We start from the raw sequence: 17,847 nt of genomic DNA, 5'->3' as shown, positions 1-17,847 counted from the left end.
GAAGCTCGGAAGCTTTGGCTGGAGCCTTCAGTCCCGACGAGGACTAGCTGGCGGATAAGCAAGGGATAACATTAAGAGCGACTGTTGCGAGTGAGATTTTCCAACGAGATGATTGATTCTGGAGTAAGCGCCGAAGAAAAGCTGTTCCTGGGCTTCGAAGAGAAGGGAGCTCTTGAGGCTGCGTGTGGAGAGCTGATTGCTGTCTGTCGATCAGCCTTGTGAGCCTATGACGTCGCCCACGTGCTTATCGCTAAACAAACAAGGCTTCAAGTTCCTACACCACACACAACGCTCAGCCAGACTTACTACTTACTGAGCAATACGTCTACTGTATTCACTGGATGTTCCATATCGGAATGGAGACTGTTGTTTTGAGGAACCGACCGATAAGGTGAAAAACGACTGCACTTTCGAAATGATGACACCGAACAGGAACAAAACGATCGCAAAGAAGTGACGAGAGACGAGTTAATATACATGATTCGTTACTAATACATGACTGGTTTTGGGGTATACAATTTGGGGTTGGAAAAAAGAACTTGCTAACTCAGTGCGATGAATAGCTTGTCCTCGGCGATAGGCTTGGACCGGATGAGCCAGGACCCGACGAGACGCTGAGGCCCCTCTCGGAAAGATAATTTTTTGCCCTCTGTTCCTTCATCAAAAGAAGTGTCCGCATTTGCAGCTCTTCGAAGGCGAGGAAAGCGGCGGTTGGAGCCCCCAACATGTCAAGAAGCTTCTGGATGTCATGCATGTGTTTACGGATGACACTATCAGGCGAACAGAAGGTGCGGACACTCATTTCCTTGACAACAGCCTTCCAGTTCTGCAGATTCGAATGAAGAGTTACTGGATTCGTTGAGCTTTCTCCGTTAAAATTCATGGTCCGAATGTTGGATAAGATCAGCTGGCGCTGAGTGGCTTGGTCAAACTGGAACTCGACAACTTTCGGTCTGTTCTTGGAGCTCCAGAAATTATTGACCTTTCTGATGGACTCTTTCGATATGCGTCCTTCGTCGTGTTGTTGGATGAGGAACTGATTGGCGCTGACGCAGATCATCACTTCGATCTCGGAATATAGCTTGGCTTGGGTGGTGGGGTCTAATGAGATGGCGATTGTCGACTTTGAGAGTACTTTTGACTGTTCGGAGGCATTGAAGGGAAGTGGGAGTGGGAGTGGATGTGCTTTGACCATGTCAGTGGCCTACGCAGATTAGCCACCTCTTCGGTCATTGAAATGGCGTGAATGGACTTACGATATCTTCCATGTGCTGCTTCAATTTCTTCCCAAACCCAATTACTTTCTTGTACTTCGGTTTAGTGGGAGGAGGCAGCTCGGCAGTGCAACCCAGCCAGCCGTTTGTCCCGAACAGCTGCTTGTGCGAAGACCTCATGTTGCCTAGGGTATAGTTGACAGGGTCAAGTGCCTGACCCGGGTCAAGATCCTCCGTGCATTCTCGGACGGGAGATAATGGCCTGTCCATGCATTCTTCAACATCAACGATCGCAACATGGCTCGACTCAAGATCGTGACTTTCGTCAAAGGTAGGTCTGTACTGCCCACCGCTGTGAATTCTGGGCTTGGGGCTCTGGGGACTTTTCGGGAATGGACTGCGTGGCAGACTCTTGGGACAGAACAATGGAGAGACAGCCATATCATCAGGCGCAGATATGTCTGAACAGGAGGTAAACGACGGAAGAGAGGTTGAGTGGCACAAGGCACCCGGACAGAGCGAGTGGTCGGATACGTCGCGAGGGTAGTCCCAAAATTTCCTGTACTCCTCATAGAAGGGGTTCAACTTGGCGACATCCTCATAGGTGAGTCCTCTTTTCTATTATTAGCGCTGTCATACGCCGGCTAGGGCCGCACTTACTCGAGATCGAGCATGATGGGCACGTCGCAAGACTCAGATTTCATCTCACTCACCGCAGTGAGATGTCGTGGTAGTAAGGGATCGAGTTGGATTGTATGGGATTTACGAGATATCTAACGGCCTGGATAGCTGGAGAAAAGGAGGATGGTTGTCTCTCGTCTACTTGACTCTACGGGGGCTTACATACTGCCATCGTCTATCAGTAGGTGAATCCATCAATACTTGAATCCGTATTGTCGATCCAGTATATTGGAAGCTGCATTCTGAACAATAGATGATGTCACTGTCATTGAGGCTCTGATTGTGATGCAGTGACTACTTATTCACATGGTCTATTGTTTTGGTGGAGTGGTGGAGAGAGTGGAGGACGAAGTGGAGGGCGTGGTGAATATGAAGGGAAGAGAAGAACGGGGTGCAGGGTATTCTCTCTAGATAGGCTATTCAGACAATAATAAAAAGAGCAAACAATAGACAACAGTACTATGCTATTGTTCTATTGTTGATTGCTATTCATGCTGGCCACTATTGTATAAATAACGCTAACACTCCACTCTAGGCTGCAATGCTACCCTGAAATGGTGAATCGATAGGCCAGGTCATGTCAATCAGGCCACAAGGCACAAATCGGCATGCCGTAAGGTGTCGAGAGGTTTCCATATTACAGTAGACAGTACGCAGTACTCGAGTCACCGGCGACCTCTGCTACGAGTGTACGCGCGATATCTTAGGACATCACGATAAAAGATCAGCCGAACTCTGGATAAGACCTGGATCCTATCTCGGTGACACGGGGAGCAAGACGGGAGCATAAATGCTAGGAGAGTGCTTGAGCAGCGGAGGAAAAGCCGACCTCGAGTGCCCGCGGAATGGATATTAGCAGCGCTAACTAAGGCACTCCAGCTCGGAGACCGGAGGTTTAAGTGTTACCCACGGGAGTCGGCTCCACTACAGCTTGGACTAAAAACGGGGATACAGCGCGGTAGTCTGGTATATTGGGAGCTTGGCGGGTGTCAGGACGGGAGTGGGTGAGGCTATAGATACACGACCTCGGCCTTTAGTGTCTGGTCTGGTAAACAGTCGCGATGTTGTGAGGCAAGCAATTTACTTGAGTAGTGAAGATAGTGAAATGCTGCGATAATTGTACAAGTAATGAATTGAGGTAATTGTCAGACCATGATGATTGGGCCTTGGGATGACTCGAGACGCAGCAGCCAATGACGAGACCGCGAATCGAAAGGAAATGCTGGAGGAAATCCCGGCCCAGCCTGCCGAGTCTGGGTCACGTGCCGGCTCCCCACATGCCGAGCTGCTAGCCGTTCGCAGAGATCCACCAGTAGCGCTGCCTGTGCACGCCCGGAAAACGCAACGGCACTGGGCTTTCCTCCCCGCAGAGCCCAGCAGCAAGGGCCCCGAGTTCGCGCTGGCCTGCTGCCTGTGGGCTGCCCTGCTGTTTGGCTCAGCCCTCTGACCCAGCTCGTCATTTCTACTGTCCCCACGATCCAGCCGACATGATTGCCGTGGTGGCTCTCCGTTGCCATCTTCCCTCGAAAATGACCTGCTTTCCCCAGTCTTGCCGAATTATTATATATGAGCCCTTCAGCCCTTTCCAAAGATGATCGCGATTTCTTCTTTATCCTCTCATCCTGACCCTCCCCCAAAAGCCGACGGTGTTAGAAGGTAGTCTACTCTCTTTCCTTACCAAAACACTCTCACTCTCAGTTCCCTGGCTCTTGGCGATCGTCCCATCGGTTCTGGATTCGGCTAGCTCATAGCTGTCTGTACCATAATGACGAACGACAGTTACCCCAAGAAATATGACATTGTCATCGTGGGCGCAGGCCCCGTTGGCATCCTTCTCTCGCTTTGCATGTCCCGCTGGGGCTACAAGGTGAAGCACATCGACAACCGCCCCGTGCCTACCGCCACTGGTCGCGCCGATGGCATCCAGCCACGATCCACCGAAATCTTGCGCAACTTGGGGCTGAAGCGCAATATTATGGCCTACGACCCCGCCAAGGTGTACGATGTCTCTTTCTGGGACCCGCGCGCCGACGGAAAGGGTATTCAGCGAACTGGCAACTGGCCCAGCTGCCCGCGCTTCATCGATACGAGATACCCTTTCACCACCCTTGTTCACCAGGGCAAGATCGAGACTGTTTTCCTTGACGAGATCAAGAAGGCCGGTACCACCGTCGAGAGACCGTGGACAATTACTGGATTCAACAACGATGGCCTAGACCAGGCATATCCTGTACAGGTTAACCTCAAGTGTCTGGACACCAACGTCATCGAGACCGTTCGCGCCAAGTACCTGTTCAGTGGTGAGGGTGCTCGCAGCTTCGTTCGCGAACAGCTTGGTATTCAGATTCGCCACAAGGACCCCATCTCTTACGTTTGGGGTGTCATGGACGGTGTTGTCAGGACCGACTTCCCCGATATCAAGGTACGATCGCCTGTTTGTTAACTCTCGATGATTATTTGCTGACTGGATAATGTTGTAGACCAAGTGCACTATCCACTCCGATGCCGGCTCCATCATGGTGATCCCCCGCGAGGACAACATGGTCCGTCTCTATGTCCAAATTGCCTCTTCCACCGACCCCGACTTCAACCCGAGAAAGACCGCCACCGCGGAAGAGGTCCAGGATGTCGCAAAGAAAATCCTCCAGCCGTACTATTTGGAATGGGACCGTGTTGAATGGTACTCCGTTTACCCCATTGGACAGGGTATCTCCGAGAAGTACACCCTGGATGAGCGCGTTTTCATGGGAGGTGATGCCTGCCACACGCACAGCGTAAGTTTCCGAGTTCCGAGTATCCGTCATAGAGCTAGGTACTAACTGCTTCTAGCCCAAGGCTGGTCAGGGTATGAACACTGCCTTCCACGATGCCCTCAACATGGCCTGGAAGCTGCACGCTGTTGAGTCTGGATTGGCCGATCGCTCCATCCTGAGCACCTACGAGACCGAGCGAAAGAACATTGCGGAGACTCTGCTCGATTTCGACAACAAATACGCCGCTCTGTTCTCCAAGCGCCGACCCAACGCTGGCGAAGTCGGCTCAGCTGCTAACGCTGATACCTCTCGGAATGTGGAAGAGGATCCTTTCGTCAAGACATTCAAGGATTCCTGCGAGTTCACCAGTGGATACGGTGTTGCTTACAAGCCGAACGTCTTCAATTGGGATTCCTCTCACCCGGCCCAGTCTCCGCTATTCGGTATCCCCGGCATCAACCTGGTTACCGGCAAGGCTTTCACACCTTCGACCGTCACTCGCCTAGCGGACTCCAACTTCGTGCACCTTGAGCAAGAGGTCCCGGCAAACGGTGCATTCCGCGTCTTTGTTTTCGCTGGTAAACAGTCGAAGACCAAGAAGGCCATCGCCGATTTCGCGGCCAACCTGGAGAAGGAGCGCTCGTTCCTCTCCGAGTACCGCCGCTCCGATATTGCGGACGTCTCATTCTTTGAGCGCCATGTTCCTCACTCGAAGCTATTCACCTTCTGTGTTGTCTACGCTGAGAAGAAGAATGACATCGATCCGGAGTCGATCCCCCAGGTTCTCCGTGACTACCGCTATCACATCTACGCTGATGACATTCCGGACGTGCGCGTCCCCAACGCCACGTACGCTGCCCACGAGAAGCTTGGATTTGACCCTGAGAAGGGTGGTGTCGTCGTTACACGCCCTGACAGCCACGTTGCCTGTACGGTGCAGTTGACCGAGGGCAGTGGCACGGTTGATGCTCTGAACGCATACTTCAATGCCTTCTCCACGAAGCCTCTGGGCCAGGACCAGCAGAGCCGTCTGTAATCGGCTTAGCCGAATTTAAACCTATCAACATTGTATATATTATTTTAGGTGGACTCACGGCCTCTGTCTGATTATGATTTAGCATTACTGGCGTTTTTGTAAATACCTAGTCTGAATATACTTGAAACTCAAAATTTCATATCAAATCAATTCTGCACTATACTATACGTACGTAAAAAAAAAAAAAAAAAACAATGTTGTCCACTGCCCACATTGCTGCTGCGGGTACAACCTCACAACACCGAAGGCGAAGGCTTCACCTCTGCCCCGCTCGAACTTCCACCACCACAAACCAAACACCACCAAAAAGCACCAGAGAAACCCACGTAGCCAACAAACCCGTCGAAATGCTTTCTTTAATCCTCTCCGCAGAACTCACAGGGTAAGCCACTCTCCCGCAGAGCCAAAATAAACGCGAATTTCGCTCCGCATCGCAGTGCAGCCCAGGCTACTCAGTTCCCCGCACGTCCGCGTCCTATGTCAGGTCAGGTCAAGAACAGTCGCTAACAGAAAACAGAGTCACGGAACTCCGCCCGCAAGACACAGAGGAAGACCCGTACTACTACACCTTCAAGGTGCAATGTACCTCGTGTCGCGAGACGCACCCGAACTGGGTGAGCTTTAATCGCTTTGTACGTCCTTGCAACCATCCACCACCATCAAAGCTTAGCCTAGGTGGTGCTTCGCAACGTGTGGATAGCAACGTATGGATAGAGGTCTAATGAAGTCGACAACAGGAACAGCATGAAATCCCGGGAAGTCGCGGCGAGGCGAACTTTGTGTGGAGGTGCAAGCTTTGTCAGGTATGTGCGATCGATCGACTGTATCTGTCGTTGAAAGAGAAATGTCTTGGGTGTCTGGGGACCTTGGGAACGAGATTGGACTAATCAGTCATCCAACTTCTACGTACTACAGAGGACGCACTCGGCGTCTATCCTTGCGGCCCCGACAGCTTATGCCGATGACGAGAAGCGCAAGGGGAAGAAGGTGATAGACCTTGAGTGTCGCGGGCTGGAGTTTACGGAGTTTAAGCCTGATGTTTGTTTCCCTGTTTTGCCTTGCTGATGTCTCGAATGGTTTCAGCAAAGCTATGATGGTATAATGCTAATGTTTCTTGTAGGGAGAATGGGAGGCCAAGGGCGTGGAGTCCTCTACGGCGTTTACGGGGATTGATCTCGCCGACGGCGAGTGGTATGATTATGACGAGAAGGCTGGGGATGAGGTTGCGATTAAGGAGATCAAGTGGGATATCGGTCGGGCGTAGGCGAGTATAGACCCGTTTATGATGAATATGGAAGCTGTAGCATTCGGACTTGTCTAAATAATGAATTATTCAAATTATCACCAAGTGTGTTCTGTCTCTGACTGTCCATGTGGAAGCCTGAGGATGCAAGAAAAATATATGTAGCCTGAGGCAACAAGAGCAAAGGCGGTGATTCTGTACTAACCCTGATTGGACGATCGACACCGCGTCGAGCTTCAGCACATTTTCCGGCTCAAGATCCAAGGACCTCTGAACACCGAATTGACCAGTCGTGCCCGTGTCGTTGCAGTCATTGTAATATCCAACCGAATCGATATCTGCGCGTATTCCCGACAGCAGAGTTGACGCATCTGGAACGGACTGGCTCCATCCATCGACACCGCTGTGATTTGATTCCGACTCCGCAAGCCGCTCGCTCAGAACCTTTACGATGAGTGTATGTCTCTATCCGACTGCTCCAGTTTGCTGTTTTGTATATTATTGTGATTTGTACTGATTCTCGACTGTAGCTTCAACCCGTCAACCCTCGACCCTTCCTCCAGGCTAGGTACGCCTCGATTTCTTCACCCGCACCAGCACCCACACCCGTGACATAGAGACCATGCTAACTCGCGCAGGGTCGCAACCCAAGTCATCGTCCGCCTGAAATGGGGCCAGACGGAATACAAGGGACTTCTGGAGAGCATTGATTCATACATGAACGTGCTGCTGCGGGACACAGAGGAATTCATTGATGGGAAGCCCACGGGGACCCTGGGTCTTGTTTTCATACGGTACGTTGGATATCAAACACAAATCATCCGCTTGGGATGCTTTTATCGATGCTGACTTGAATGGATAGGTGTAATAACATCCTTTGGATGGGATCGGCGGAGAATGTTGAGATGACGGATCTGGGATTACGATAGACGGTCGCGCAAGGGAATTCATATACCAATCGATCTTCGTTTCGCTTTGTTTCGTTCGCCTGGATGCATAAGCTGTATAGGAGAGGAGATGATAGAGACGACCGCGGTCAACGCCTTATAAAACAAGCGGGCGATTCAGCCAGTCGTTCGAACGTTCGTCTGGTTTCATTTTTCAGTTCGATCCGGCATACGTGTTTATTTTACGACGGCTTTAAGTAATACTGATTTGGGAATGGTCCCGGGTTCGTTCGTGGAATGAAAAGTTGAGGTGCATTATGCCAATAGCGATGGTCATGCGAGCGAGATGATCCGCCATCACTGCTTCTACCTACCTTACCAGGCGCAATACACGGTGTTGAGGGCATTTTGGTTCTGTAATGTTTTATGTGTGAAAGAGCCGTGTAGTTTCAATGAAGCGAACTCGCTTTCTCAACCTACATATAGTATGGGCTGTCAGACGCAGTAGACTAGAAATGGTGCCACCAAATACCTACCCCACTTCCCATCACAACACCAACACCAACATCAAACATGACTATACCCCAGCCCATCTAAACCTACGCCAGCACCATGTCTCCGAAGGACCATCCGCAAGAAGACGATTATTTCAACCTAGGCAACTACACGCGCCCAATAAGCACCACCAACCCGCAAGCCCAAACCTGGTTCACGCGGGGCCTGATCTGGACATACGCATTCAACCACGAAGAAGCAGCGTCCTGCTTCCAGAAAGCCGCAGACCATGACCCGTCCTGCGCAATGGCATACTGGGGTCTCGCATATACCCTGGGCCCAAACTACAACAAACCATGGCAATTCTTCGATGAAGACGAGTTACAAGCTACTGTGAAACGGACACACCAGGCCGCACGCGAGGCCGGACAACACGGCCACGCAGCATCAAAGTCAAATTCCGACCCTGTCGAAGCGGCTCTCATCGAGGCCGTGCAGTCTCGATACCCAGCTGAAAAGCCGGCAACGGACTGCAGTACCTGGAACAAGACCTACGCAGATGCAATGGGCACAGTCTACGCCCGATTCCCAGACGACCTCGACGTGGCGGCTCTATACGCCGATTCGCTAATGAATCTCACGCCCTGGGAACTCTGGGATCTACGAACGGGCCAGCCCGCACCAGGCGCCCGAACATCCGAAATCAAAGACATACTTGACAAGGCCCTGAACATGCCCGGTGGTCTTCACCATCCGGGTCTCTTACACTTGTATATCCATCTCATGGAGATGTCAGGCGCGCCGGAGAAGGCGCTTACAGTGGCGGATCGTCTCCGCGGGCTTGTCCCCGACGCAGGACATCTGAACCACATGCCGACGCATCTGGATATTCTATGCGGGGAGTACAGAGCGGCAATGGCGTCGAACGGCGAGGCGATCGAGTCGGATAAGCGGTTTGTCGAAAAGGCGGGGCCTGTAAATTTCTACACCATGTACCGTGCGCATAACTACCATTTCCGGATCTATGCGGCGATGTTTGCGGGACGGGCGCGCGTTGCGTTGGATACGGCGGGGGAACTTGAGGGACAGATTCCGGAGGAGCTGTTAAGGGTGCAGTCGCCGCCGATGGCGGACTGGTTAGAAGGGTTTCTGGCGATGAGGGTTCATGTGTTGATTCGGTTTGGGAGGTGGGAGGGGTTACTGGGGTTGGAGGTTCCGGGGGATCAGGCGTTGTATTGTGTTTCTACGGCGATGGTGCATTATGGGCGGGGTGTAGCATTTGCGGCGCTGGGGAGGGTTGATGAAGCGAGTGAAGAGAGGGAGAGGTTCAGGGAGAGTGTGAAGAGGGTGCCCCGGAGTAGGATGCTGTTTAACAATACCTGTGTGGATATCCTGGCGATTGCGGGGGCGATGTTCGATGGCGAGCTGGAGTATCGGCGGGGCAATATCGAGGAGGCCTTTGGACATCTGAGACGGTCCATTGAGCTGGATGACGGGCTTCCGTATGATGAGCCCTGGGGGTGGATGCAGCCGACCCGGCATGCGTATGGAGCGCTGCTGCTGGAACAGGGGAGGGCCGACGAAGCAGCGGCCGTGTACAGCGCCGATCTGGGGATGGACGACACGCTGCCCAGGGCGCTGCAGCATCCGAACAACGTCTGGTCGCTGCACGGGTACCACGAGTGCCTGGTGAAGCTGGGGCGGGCGGCCGAGGCGAAGATCGTGAAGCAGCAGCTGAAGTTGGTGGCGGCGACGGCGGACATTCGCATCGAGTCGTCGTGCTACTGTCGGAGAAGTCTTTCATAGTACTCATAGTTGAGGTCGGGGACCGAATTCCGACTGCCGAGTTCACGATAACTGCCACGAGAACTCCCGATGGAGAGTTGAGGGAAGCGCTAGAAGCGCCTTAACCGGAGGGCCTGTACAGTTGTACTAGTTGTACAGTGTAGATCGCTGCATTCTGTATGGAGGCTTGCCTGCATCACTAATGTGCGTATTTCCCCGACTAATGCAGCGTATACTCTGTCTACTGGCCACTGTATACAGGAACAAACTAGTCCGACTATACTAGGCAGGACGGAGTACGGTGTAGACGGCACATTTTCGGTGCCACAGTGCCAACTGCCAACTACGGTCTGCGTATGAAGGTTGAAGAATCTTTTAAGATCCACCATGGCGAAACTGAACCCACTGGACCCAAAGTTCAAGATCTCAACTGTACACCGAATCAACGCCCGCTGCTGCTCGCCTTGCCTTCCGCATGCGAACAATTATGCACCTAGCGGTTGATATAGACGTTAGCTGCTGCACAGTCGAATCACTTCATTCTGGACATTGTTGAAGTCTCGCTGATCAGTTTCAACCTCGCCAGTCTTTCCTGCGGCGTGGGTTGATCCGAGATGGACCCGTGGGCCCAACACTCAATTCCAGAATGAATCGCCTCGCGCTGATTGGCGTGGCGGTGGCAGATCGTTAAAACTCATCAGAATATCGATGACAAAATCGGCATTGACAGCGACAATGGGTGGACTCAAGTGGGTTAAAAGCTGCTGCTCTCCCCAGATACGTTGAATGTTTATTGACAACTGCTCAGTCAATGCCTCAATGCCCAATGGGCACCATGGACGCGCTCAACAACGACATCCTCCTCCTCGTCGGGGACTACCTTGAATCTCACAACGACCGCTACAATGCCATCTTCGTCAACCGCCGCTTCAACGGCCTCTTCTCGCGCTCTCTCTACCGCGCAGCAGCCCTGAACAACCGCTCGCAGGTGCAGTCCTTCTTGAAGGCCATCCTGTTGCGGCCAGACCTTGCCGGCGTCGTCCGGTCTCTCGACTTCAGCGACTGGCAGTTCCAGCAAGGTCATGATGACCTCACTGAGCCCGAACTTTCCCTGTTCATCGCATGGGCCGCCGCAATCGCCCATTCAGAGGCAGAGGGCTCCCAATGGGAGAGAGATCTCCGCTCCGGCGTAGACGAGGCCTGGCTCGCGCTTCTGCTTTCGTCAGTGCACAACGTCAGACAGCTCAAGCTGGTCTACCCTTCACTGCCGACCGAGCCGCGCGGGTATCCGTATCTGGACCGCGTGTTTGAGCGGGCTACAGCGCGCCAGAAGCCGTTCGATGCCTGTCCGGGGTTTCACCGGCTCAGGGAGGTATCGCTCCGACAGGTCACCGGGCCGGATGATGACCAGGGGACGTTCTACCCGTCGCAGATTATGCCGTTTCTGCAGATGCCGTCGCTCCAGACGCTGTCTGTGGATTCGCTGATTGAGTATCGGCCTGATGCCGGCCGAGATAGCGAAGAGCAGGCCGGAGAAACATCCGAACAAGCAGATGTGGAACAGAAACTTGAGAAAGAAAACAACGTACGATCGTACGTCTCGGAAATCACACTCACGGCCAGCAATGGCGCCCGGGGTATGGACGAGCTCATTGCGTCCTGCCCGTCGCTCAAGTCATTCAAGTACCAGCACTCGGACGCCCGGCTGCTGGCGGACGGATTCCAGCCCTCTGCATTCAACCAGTCGCTGTCTTCTAACAAGAACACTCTCGAGACAATCTGGCTTGATAACCTGGGCGAACACCTCCCGTTCACAATCAACGGGCTCAACGAATCGCATGACGAGTGGTTCGGGTCTTTCGCAGACTTTACGGTCCTCAAAGACCTGCGCATCCGCCTGCCCAACCTCCTCGACGTGCAGTACCAGATGGAGCCGTCGCTGCCGCTGCCCGAGGTCCTGCCCTCGTCGATCGAGTCGCTCTACATTGAGGGCTGCAAGGAGAACTCGCTGTGCATGCTCATCCGGCAAGTGAAGGCCGTGCTGCAGGCGCGCAAGACGCGGTTCAAGGCGTTGCAATGCCTGCAAATTGAGGGGGTCTTCCACGACGACGACGAGGACGCAGACACCTCTGGCGACGGCGGCGGCACTGGGGGCGGGCGAGTGATTAAACCGCGGATTTATGAGCTGGTGGAGCCTTTGCAGGAGGATTGTGCCGCGTCCGGCGTGCAGCTGTTCCTGCGCGACCGCATGTGCTTGCACACGATGGAGTGATGCCCTTTATTTTCTTTTCTCGATGATCTTTGATTTTTGCAGCATTGCATTTGCATTTCGCATATAGACAGTCTTGTTTTGTTGATTTGTTGGTTTGTTTGCATTACACGATTCCCCGTCAGCAGGCCTGGCTCAACACAATAGACAACAGCACAGTTTCCATTAGAAATAGAATTCCCTATTAGCTCTGATTATATCCCTCAACTCCGCGGACCCCGGTCAGTTCCTGTCCAGTCCTGCGTGCTGCTGCCCATCCATGACTAAAGCCGTAATATGCGAATGTCACCCCGCATCAACGTCGCATTGTCTCCGCCACTGACGTCCGCGAGACCCATGGTCCATCCCCATCCCCGTCTCCATCCACCACGCTGTGTGCATCCATCCCCGTGGAGATATATGTGCTGACTCTGTTGCATTGTGATTTTGTGGGGAGTATAAAAAAGCGACCCTCCGCAGTGGAGTTTTCAGTCTCCAGATTTCCCCAGATCAGCAGCGCTCTACAGTCTACAGTCTAAAATCTACATTCACCATGCAAACCGGCTATGCGACGCACGCGGAGATGAAGGACGCGACCGGGCGCACCACCGATCCCGAGAAAAGAGACAGTGAATTATTCGTGCCCCAGTATGAGGATCCGTTTGGGGCCGAGGAGACGGGCGAGGTCAAGTATCGGACGCTGGAGTGGTGGTACGCATTGCATTTTGATTCTATTTGATTGTGTTGGTTGTTGAAGTGACTGACGATGACAGGCAATGCGGAATGAGTGCGGCACCACCGAAGAACACCATCCATCGGGTGGAACTATTGAACAGTCACAGCTGACAACATCGACTACAGTCATGATCGCAGAAACAATCTCGCTGGGGATCCTCTCCCTCCCCTCTGCCATGGCCACCCTCGGTCTCGTCCCGTAAGACTCCAAGCCTTCCAAGCCAGCCACAGCGCATCCATTGGACAACCCACCCTCCAAGCCCGCCAAGGCTGATACAAGCTTTGCTAACCCCTGGTGCTTTCTGGTATAGCTGCATCATCTTGATTATCGGCCTCGGCGTCGTCGCTACATACACCGGCTATGTCCTCGGCCAGTTCAAGCTCGCATACCCGCACATCCACAGCATGGCAGACGCGGGCGAGGTCCTTCTGGGCCGCTTCGGGCGTGAGGTCTTGGGTGCTGCGCAGTTGCTGTTCCTGATCTTCATCATGGGGAGCCATATCCTCACATTCATGGTCATGATGAATACCCTCACCGAGCATGGCACTTGCACTATCGTCTTTGGCGTCGTTGGGCTGGTTGTCTCGTTTGTCTGCTGTTTGCCGCGGACGCTGAAGAAGGTGTCTTGGATGTCGATTTCTTGTACATTCCCTCCCTATACAGATACAGTTCTTGTTAAGAACCAGGTTGGATGGAACTGACATGTGCCGCCCGCAGCATTCGCAAGTATCCTCGCCGCAGTCCTTATCACCATGATCGCAATCGGCATCCAGCGCCCGGGAAGCGGCCATGTCGATGTCACGACCAGTCCAGCCTTCTACGAGGCCTTTCTCGCCGTGACGAACATCGTCTTTGCATACGGTTCCACTCCCTCAACCTGAAAACCAAACCAAACCAAACGAAGCCAAACCATTTGCTAACGTGTTGTACTGTATAGCCGGCCACGTCGCCTTCTTCGGCTTCATATCCGAGATGAAGACCCCCACCGAGTACCCGCGCACGCTGTACATGCTGCAAGGCACAAACACAACCATGTACACCGTCGCCGCGATCGTGATATACCGGTACGGCGGGGTTGATGTTGCGTCACCGGCGCTAGGGAGCACGGGGCCTGTATTGTCGAAGGTTGCGTATGGGATTGCCATTCCGACGGTACGACTCGATCTCCCTCTCCCTCTCTCCTCTGGTCTTGGTTGTGAAGCTAACAAGCTGTGTAGATCGTGATAGCAGGCGTGATCAACGGCCACGTCGCATGCAAGTACATCTACGTCCGGCTCTTCCGGGGTACGGACCGGATGCACCAGCGCAGTCTGCTGTCGATCGGGACGTGGGTGGTGATTGGGCTTGTGCTGTGGACGATAGCGTGGATCATTGCCGAGGCGATTCCGGTGTTTAACGACCTGCTGAGTTTGATTACGGCGTTGTTTGCCAGTTGGTTCACTTGTGAGTTTCCCAGGAATTGTTTCGAGAGAGATAGTGGTTGTGGCCGTCGCTAATGTGGTATGGGGCCGGGCAGACGGAATGAGCGGCATCTTCTGGCTGTTCCTGAATAAAGGACGGTATACGGAGTCGTGGAGGAAGATGTTCCTGACTGGTGCGAATTTGATTATTTTTGGGATTGGCGGGTGTTTGGTATGTCGTCTCCCTTTTCGTTATGTCGTTATGCATAGCCCTATACTGACTGTTGCGTTGCAGTGCGGACTGGGTCTGTATGTCTCGGGCAAGTCGATCCACGATAACCCCAGCAGTGCCAGTTTCTCGTGTGCGGATAATTCGGGGTGAGGATAAGGTGACATTGGTTGTCGCTGGTGTTGTCTAGATTGTATTAGTTATCCCTGGTAAATGGACATGTTGATTTATATAGTGGCGGGCTGCGGCGATGTCCAACAAGACAACATCCAACCAATAAAGGTCCTGCCAACAGCTGTCAAACCCATGCAACCCAAGAATAAAACGAACCCCAGATTCCCAAGTATATGTCATAAGGCCAAGAGCGACCTCTTATTCCTCGTCCTGGTCCCTCGGCACTCCAACTTCACCTTCGTCTCCATCGGCCGGTCCCGAACGTCGGTGGATCTGGCCGTACCCAAGAAATTCGGAGACCTTCCCCAGTTCCACCGTCCAAGCTTCGACTGTCTCTGTCCCCCGCGATCGGCGCCCTGGCCCATTCCCAATTCCAGTTCCCCTGTTAAGCTCGCTTCGACTAAGCGATGTGGGGGACTCTGCAGAGCTGCCACTGCCGCAGCCACTACCAGTGGCCGAGGCGGGCACCGCCGATGGCCGCTGGTGCAGAGCTGTTATCTACGAGCTTCTCCTGCCTGGTATAACTGCTCTGTATAACTCTGTATACCAGTATACCAGTCGTTGTTGTGGTACTGGCGGCGATTGGATCGTTGTCTCTCTCTACTCATCCTTTTGCAACAAAAGTCATATATCAAAATGCAGCCGTACTTTGGCCTGCGCGGCGCCACGCTCAATCGGGCGATTATCTGGCTCGTCGTGTCTCCGGCCTTTCTATGCTATGGATACAACCAGGGCGTCATGGGCGGTCTGTTAACGCTGGAAGCATTCGCAAAGACATTCCCGCAGATGGACACGCTGACGACCGAGGGCGCGCAGCAGCATTATAATTCTACTATCCAAGGTACTTTCTGGCTTAGCCAAGATCTCTCCATAGAACCATAGAACGGAAAGCTAATGGTATATCCATCTATATAGGGACAGTCGTTGCTCTGTACACCGTCGGCGGCATCTTCGGCTCCCTGTCGTGCATCTATCTGGGCGACCTCCTCGGCCGCCGGAAAGTGATCTTCCTCACCTCTGCCGTGTCTATAATTGGCGCGATCCTTATGGCGAGTTCGTTCGGGCTCGCCCAGTTCATTGTCGCCCGGCTGGTCCTCGGGGTCGGTACAGGAGGGTACGTGGCGACGGTTCCGGTCTGGCAGTCTGAGATTTCGCAGGCGAAGAAGCGTGGCGCGCACGTCGTCACGGATGGCATCTTCATTGGAGGCGGGATTGCTTTATCGCTGTGGATCGATTTTGGGTTTTACTTTGTGACTGGGAACTCGGTCTCCTGGCGGTTCCCGCTGGCGTTCCAGGTCGTGCTCTCTCTTATAGTTATGGTTTTCATCACTGTCTTCCCTGAGTCTCCACGGTGGCTCGTCAAGCAGGGCCGTCTCGACGACGCACGAGATATCCTCGCTGCCCTATCTGACGTCCCGTCCGACGACCCATCCATAACCTCATCCCTGGCTGACATCGAGCGCTCCCTCGCGCTATCCGGCTGCGGCAAATGGAGCGACATGCTCAAGATGGGCTCGCAGCGTCTCTTCCACCGCACCGTCCTCGCCGCGTCAGGCCAGACATTCCAGCAGATGTGCGGCATCAACCTGATAACCTTCTACGCGACAACCATCTTCGAACAATACCTCGGTCTCAACCCCTTACAATCGCGCATCCTCGCCGCCTCAATGACACTCACGCAGCCCCTCGGCGGATACCTGGCATACTTCACAATCGACCGTCTAGGCAGACGCCCACTCATGCTCTACAGCGCCGCAGGAATGTCCGCATCAATGGCCATCCTGGCAGGAACGACCTCGCTAACGAATAACACGGCCGCGCTTGTTGTGGCCGTGATCTTCCTCTTTGTATTCGAATTCATCTTCACGGTCGGATACTCCGGTCTTACATTCCTGTATGCGACTGAAGTCGCGCCTTTACAGCTCCGCGCGGCAATCAGCGCCGTGTCTACGGCTGCGGTGTGGACGTTTAATTTCCTACTTGCTGAGGTGACGCCCGTCGGGTTCAACACTATCTCGTATAGGTACTATATTATCTTTGCCGTGTTGAATGCGGCGATTGTGCCGACGGTGTACTTCTTTTTCCCTGAGACGAATGGACGGTCTCTGGAGGAGATTGATGAGATTTTCTTGCGGAGCGAGAGTGTTTGGGATCCGGTGAGACTGGCGAAGACGTTGCCGAAGATGCATCTTGCGGAGGATGTGGATGTTGGTGAGGAGGGTGTTGTGGTGAAGGGGGATGGAGATGGGGATGGACATGCGGATGTGAAGGAGGTGTGATGGTTATGATTATGATTTATGACTTGACTTGTTATTACTTTGATTGGCTTGGTTATTGGGACTGGGTATATGGGTATTGACTGGGTTGGTAGCTTGATATCACTGAATATGATGGTGTCTGTTATGTGATTGGTGAATGAACAGATACTTAGGGCTTGGTTTGAAACAACACTCAAGGAAGAGCCTGTACTCAGTGCTTTATGAATTTACGACACTTATAAATATAAATGACCTGGTAGCTATCTCCAGATTTAACCAATATTTCCTGCGCTCTGCGAGCGTGGAGTTTGCAGTCTGATCCAGTCTTTATCGCAATTCGAACGTGCAAGACCGACTCCAGAAGGTGCACCACTTTTCATCTCTAGCAGGGTGTAAGACCCCAGGGTTCAGCAAGTCAAAAAGACTCATCGAGGCCAGAGGCCAATCTCGGAGCTGTCTGGCACATGAAGAGCAACCTTCTTGTTGAAATCGATCGTAGTTGGGTGAAGGAGTGAGGACTCCATGTCTGCCACCTGCCTGCGCATATTAACTATGTTGCTGTTCTCAATACTAGTAACCACAGAGTATATCACTGCATCCGTTTTGCAGTAGAATCGGAGAGTACAACACCATGAATATCTCCTGCTGTTACTGCAGCGGTTATCCGGCCGTCTTTTATGACTTTTCGACCAGGATCCCTGGGGTATA

At 53.1% G+C, this 17,847-nt stretch overlaps 8 protein-coding genes across 8 annotated transcripts; 7 read left to right on the top strand and 1 right to left on the bottom strand.

The window, feature by feature from the left end:
• Positions 1-547: 547 nt before the first annotated feature.
• Positions 548-1,888, bottom strand: ASPSYDRAFT_32147 (uncharacterized protein; the record flags this gene model as incomplete). The annotated part of the gene is made up of 3 exons (XM_040844947.1): positions 548-1,204; positions 1,257-1,827; positions 1,875-1,888. The coding sequence occupies 3 exons, from the start codon at positions 1,886-1,888 to the stop codon at positions 548-550; spliced, it is 1,242 nt and encodes a 413-aa protein (XP_040701880.1).
• Positions 1,889-3,660: 1,772 nt separating this feature from the next.
• On the top strand, positions 3,661-5,684 carry ASPSYDRAFT_32146 (putative FAD monooxygenase; the record flags this gene model as incomplete). Its single annotated transcript, XM_040844946.1, has 3 exons — positions 3,661-4,317; positions 4,376-4,669; positions 4,725-5,684. The coding sequence occupies 3 exons, from the start codon at positions 3,661-3,663 to the stop codon at positions 5,682-5,684; spliced, it is 1,911 nt and encodes a 636-aa protein (XP_040701879.1).
• A 347-nt stretch (positions 5,685-6,031) lies between these two features.
• ASPSYDRAFT_152775 (CXXC motif containing zinc binding protein) lies at positions 6,032-6,948 on the top strand (the record flags this gene model as incomplete). Its single annotated transcript, XM_040842227.1, has 5 exons — positions 6,032-6,066; positions 6,202-6,316; positions 6,422-6,487; positions 6,600-6,722; positions 6,805-6,948. 5 exons carry the CDS (start codon positions 6,032-6,034, stop codon positions 6,946-6,948), a joined length of 483 nt encoding a protein of 160 aa, XP_040701878.1.
• A 403-nt stretch (positions 6,949-7,351) lies between these two features.
• ASPSYDRAFT_46059 (small nuclear ribonucleoprotein F) lies at positions 7,352-8,337 on the top strand. The gene is made up of 4 exons (XM_040847149.1): positions 7,352-7,384; positions 7,458-7,495; positions 7,566-7,721; positions 7,790-8,337. The coding sequence occupies exons 1-4, from the start codon at positions 7,379-7,381 to the stop codon at positions 7,854-7,856; spliced, it is 267 nt and encodes an 88-aa protein (XP_040701877.1). The 5' UTR covers positions 7,352-7,378; the 3' UTR covers positions 7,857-8,337.
• Positions 8,338-8,426: 89 nt separating this feature from the next.
• On the top strand, positions 8,427-10,115 carry ASPSYDRAFT_152537 (TPR domain protein; the record flags this gene model as incomplete). Its single annotated transcript, XM_040842205.1, has 1 exon — positions 8,427-10,115. One exon carries the CDS (start codon positions 8,427-8,429, stop codon positions 10,113-10,115), a length of 1,689 nt encoding a protein of 562 aa, XP_040701876.1.
• Positions 10,116-10,484: 369 nt separating this feature from the next.
• ASPSYDRAFT_1026213 (uncharacterized protein) lies at positions 10,485-12,562 on the top strand. The gene is made up of 2 exons (XM_040839768.1): positions 10,485-10,843; positions 10,903-12,562. The coding sequence occupies exon 2, from the start codon at positions 10,906-10,908 to the stop codon at positions 12,364-12,366; it is 1,461 nt and encodes a 486-aa protein (XP_040701875.1). The 5' UTR covers positions 10,485-10,843; positions 10,903-10,905; the 3' UTR covers positions 12,367-12,562.
• A 363-nt stretch (positions 12,563-12,925) lies between these two features.
• ASPSYDRAFT_1178640 (putative neutral amino acid permease) lies at positions 12,926-15,196 on the top strand (the record flags this gene model as incomplete). The annotated part of the gene is made up of 9 exons (XM_040840331.1): positions 12,926-13,053; positions 13,116-13,129; positions 13,204-13,276; positions 13,389-13,720; positions 13,796-13,939; positions 14,016-14,230; positions 14,296-14,521; positions 14,595-14,710; positions 14,774-15,196. The coding sequence occupies 9 exons, from the start codon at positions 12,926-12,928 to the stop codon at positions 14,858-14,860; spliced, it is 1,335 nt and encodes a 444-aa protein (XP_040701874.1). The 3' UTR covers positions 14,861-15,196.
• A 321-nt stretch (positions 15,197-15,517) lies between these two features.
• On the top strand, positions 15,518-17,160 carry ASPSYDRAFT_152643 (putative MFS sugar transporter; the record flags this gene model as incomplete). Its single annotated transcript, XM_040842213.1, has 2 exons — positions 15,518-15,722; positions 15,797-17,160. 2 exons carry the CDS (start codon positions 15,518-15,520, stop codon positions 17,158-17,160), a joined length of 1,569 nt encoding a protein of 522 aa, XP_040701873.1.
• Between the last annotated feature and the right edge of the window lie 687 nt (positions 17,161-17,847).

The sequence above is a fragment of the Aspergillus sydowii genome (genome assembly GCF_001890705.1).
Source record: "Aspergillus sydowii CBS 593.65 unplaced genomic scaffold ASPSYscaffold_6, whole genome shotgun sequence".
NCBI classification, from domain to species: domain Eukaryota; kingdom Fungi; phylum Ascomycota; class Eurotiomycetes; order Eurotiales; family Aspergillaceae; genus Aspergillus; species Aspergillus sydowii.
Note: the sequence above shows the minus strand (reverse complement) of the source record. Positions and strands in the feature narration are given on the sequence as shown.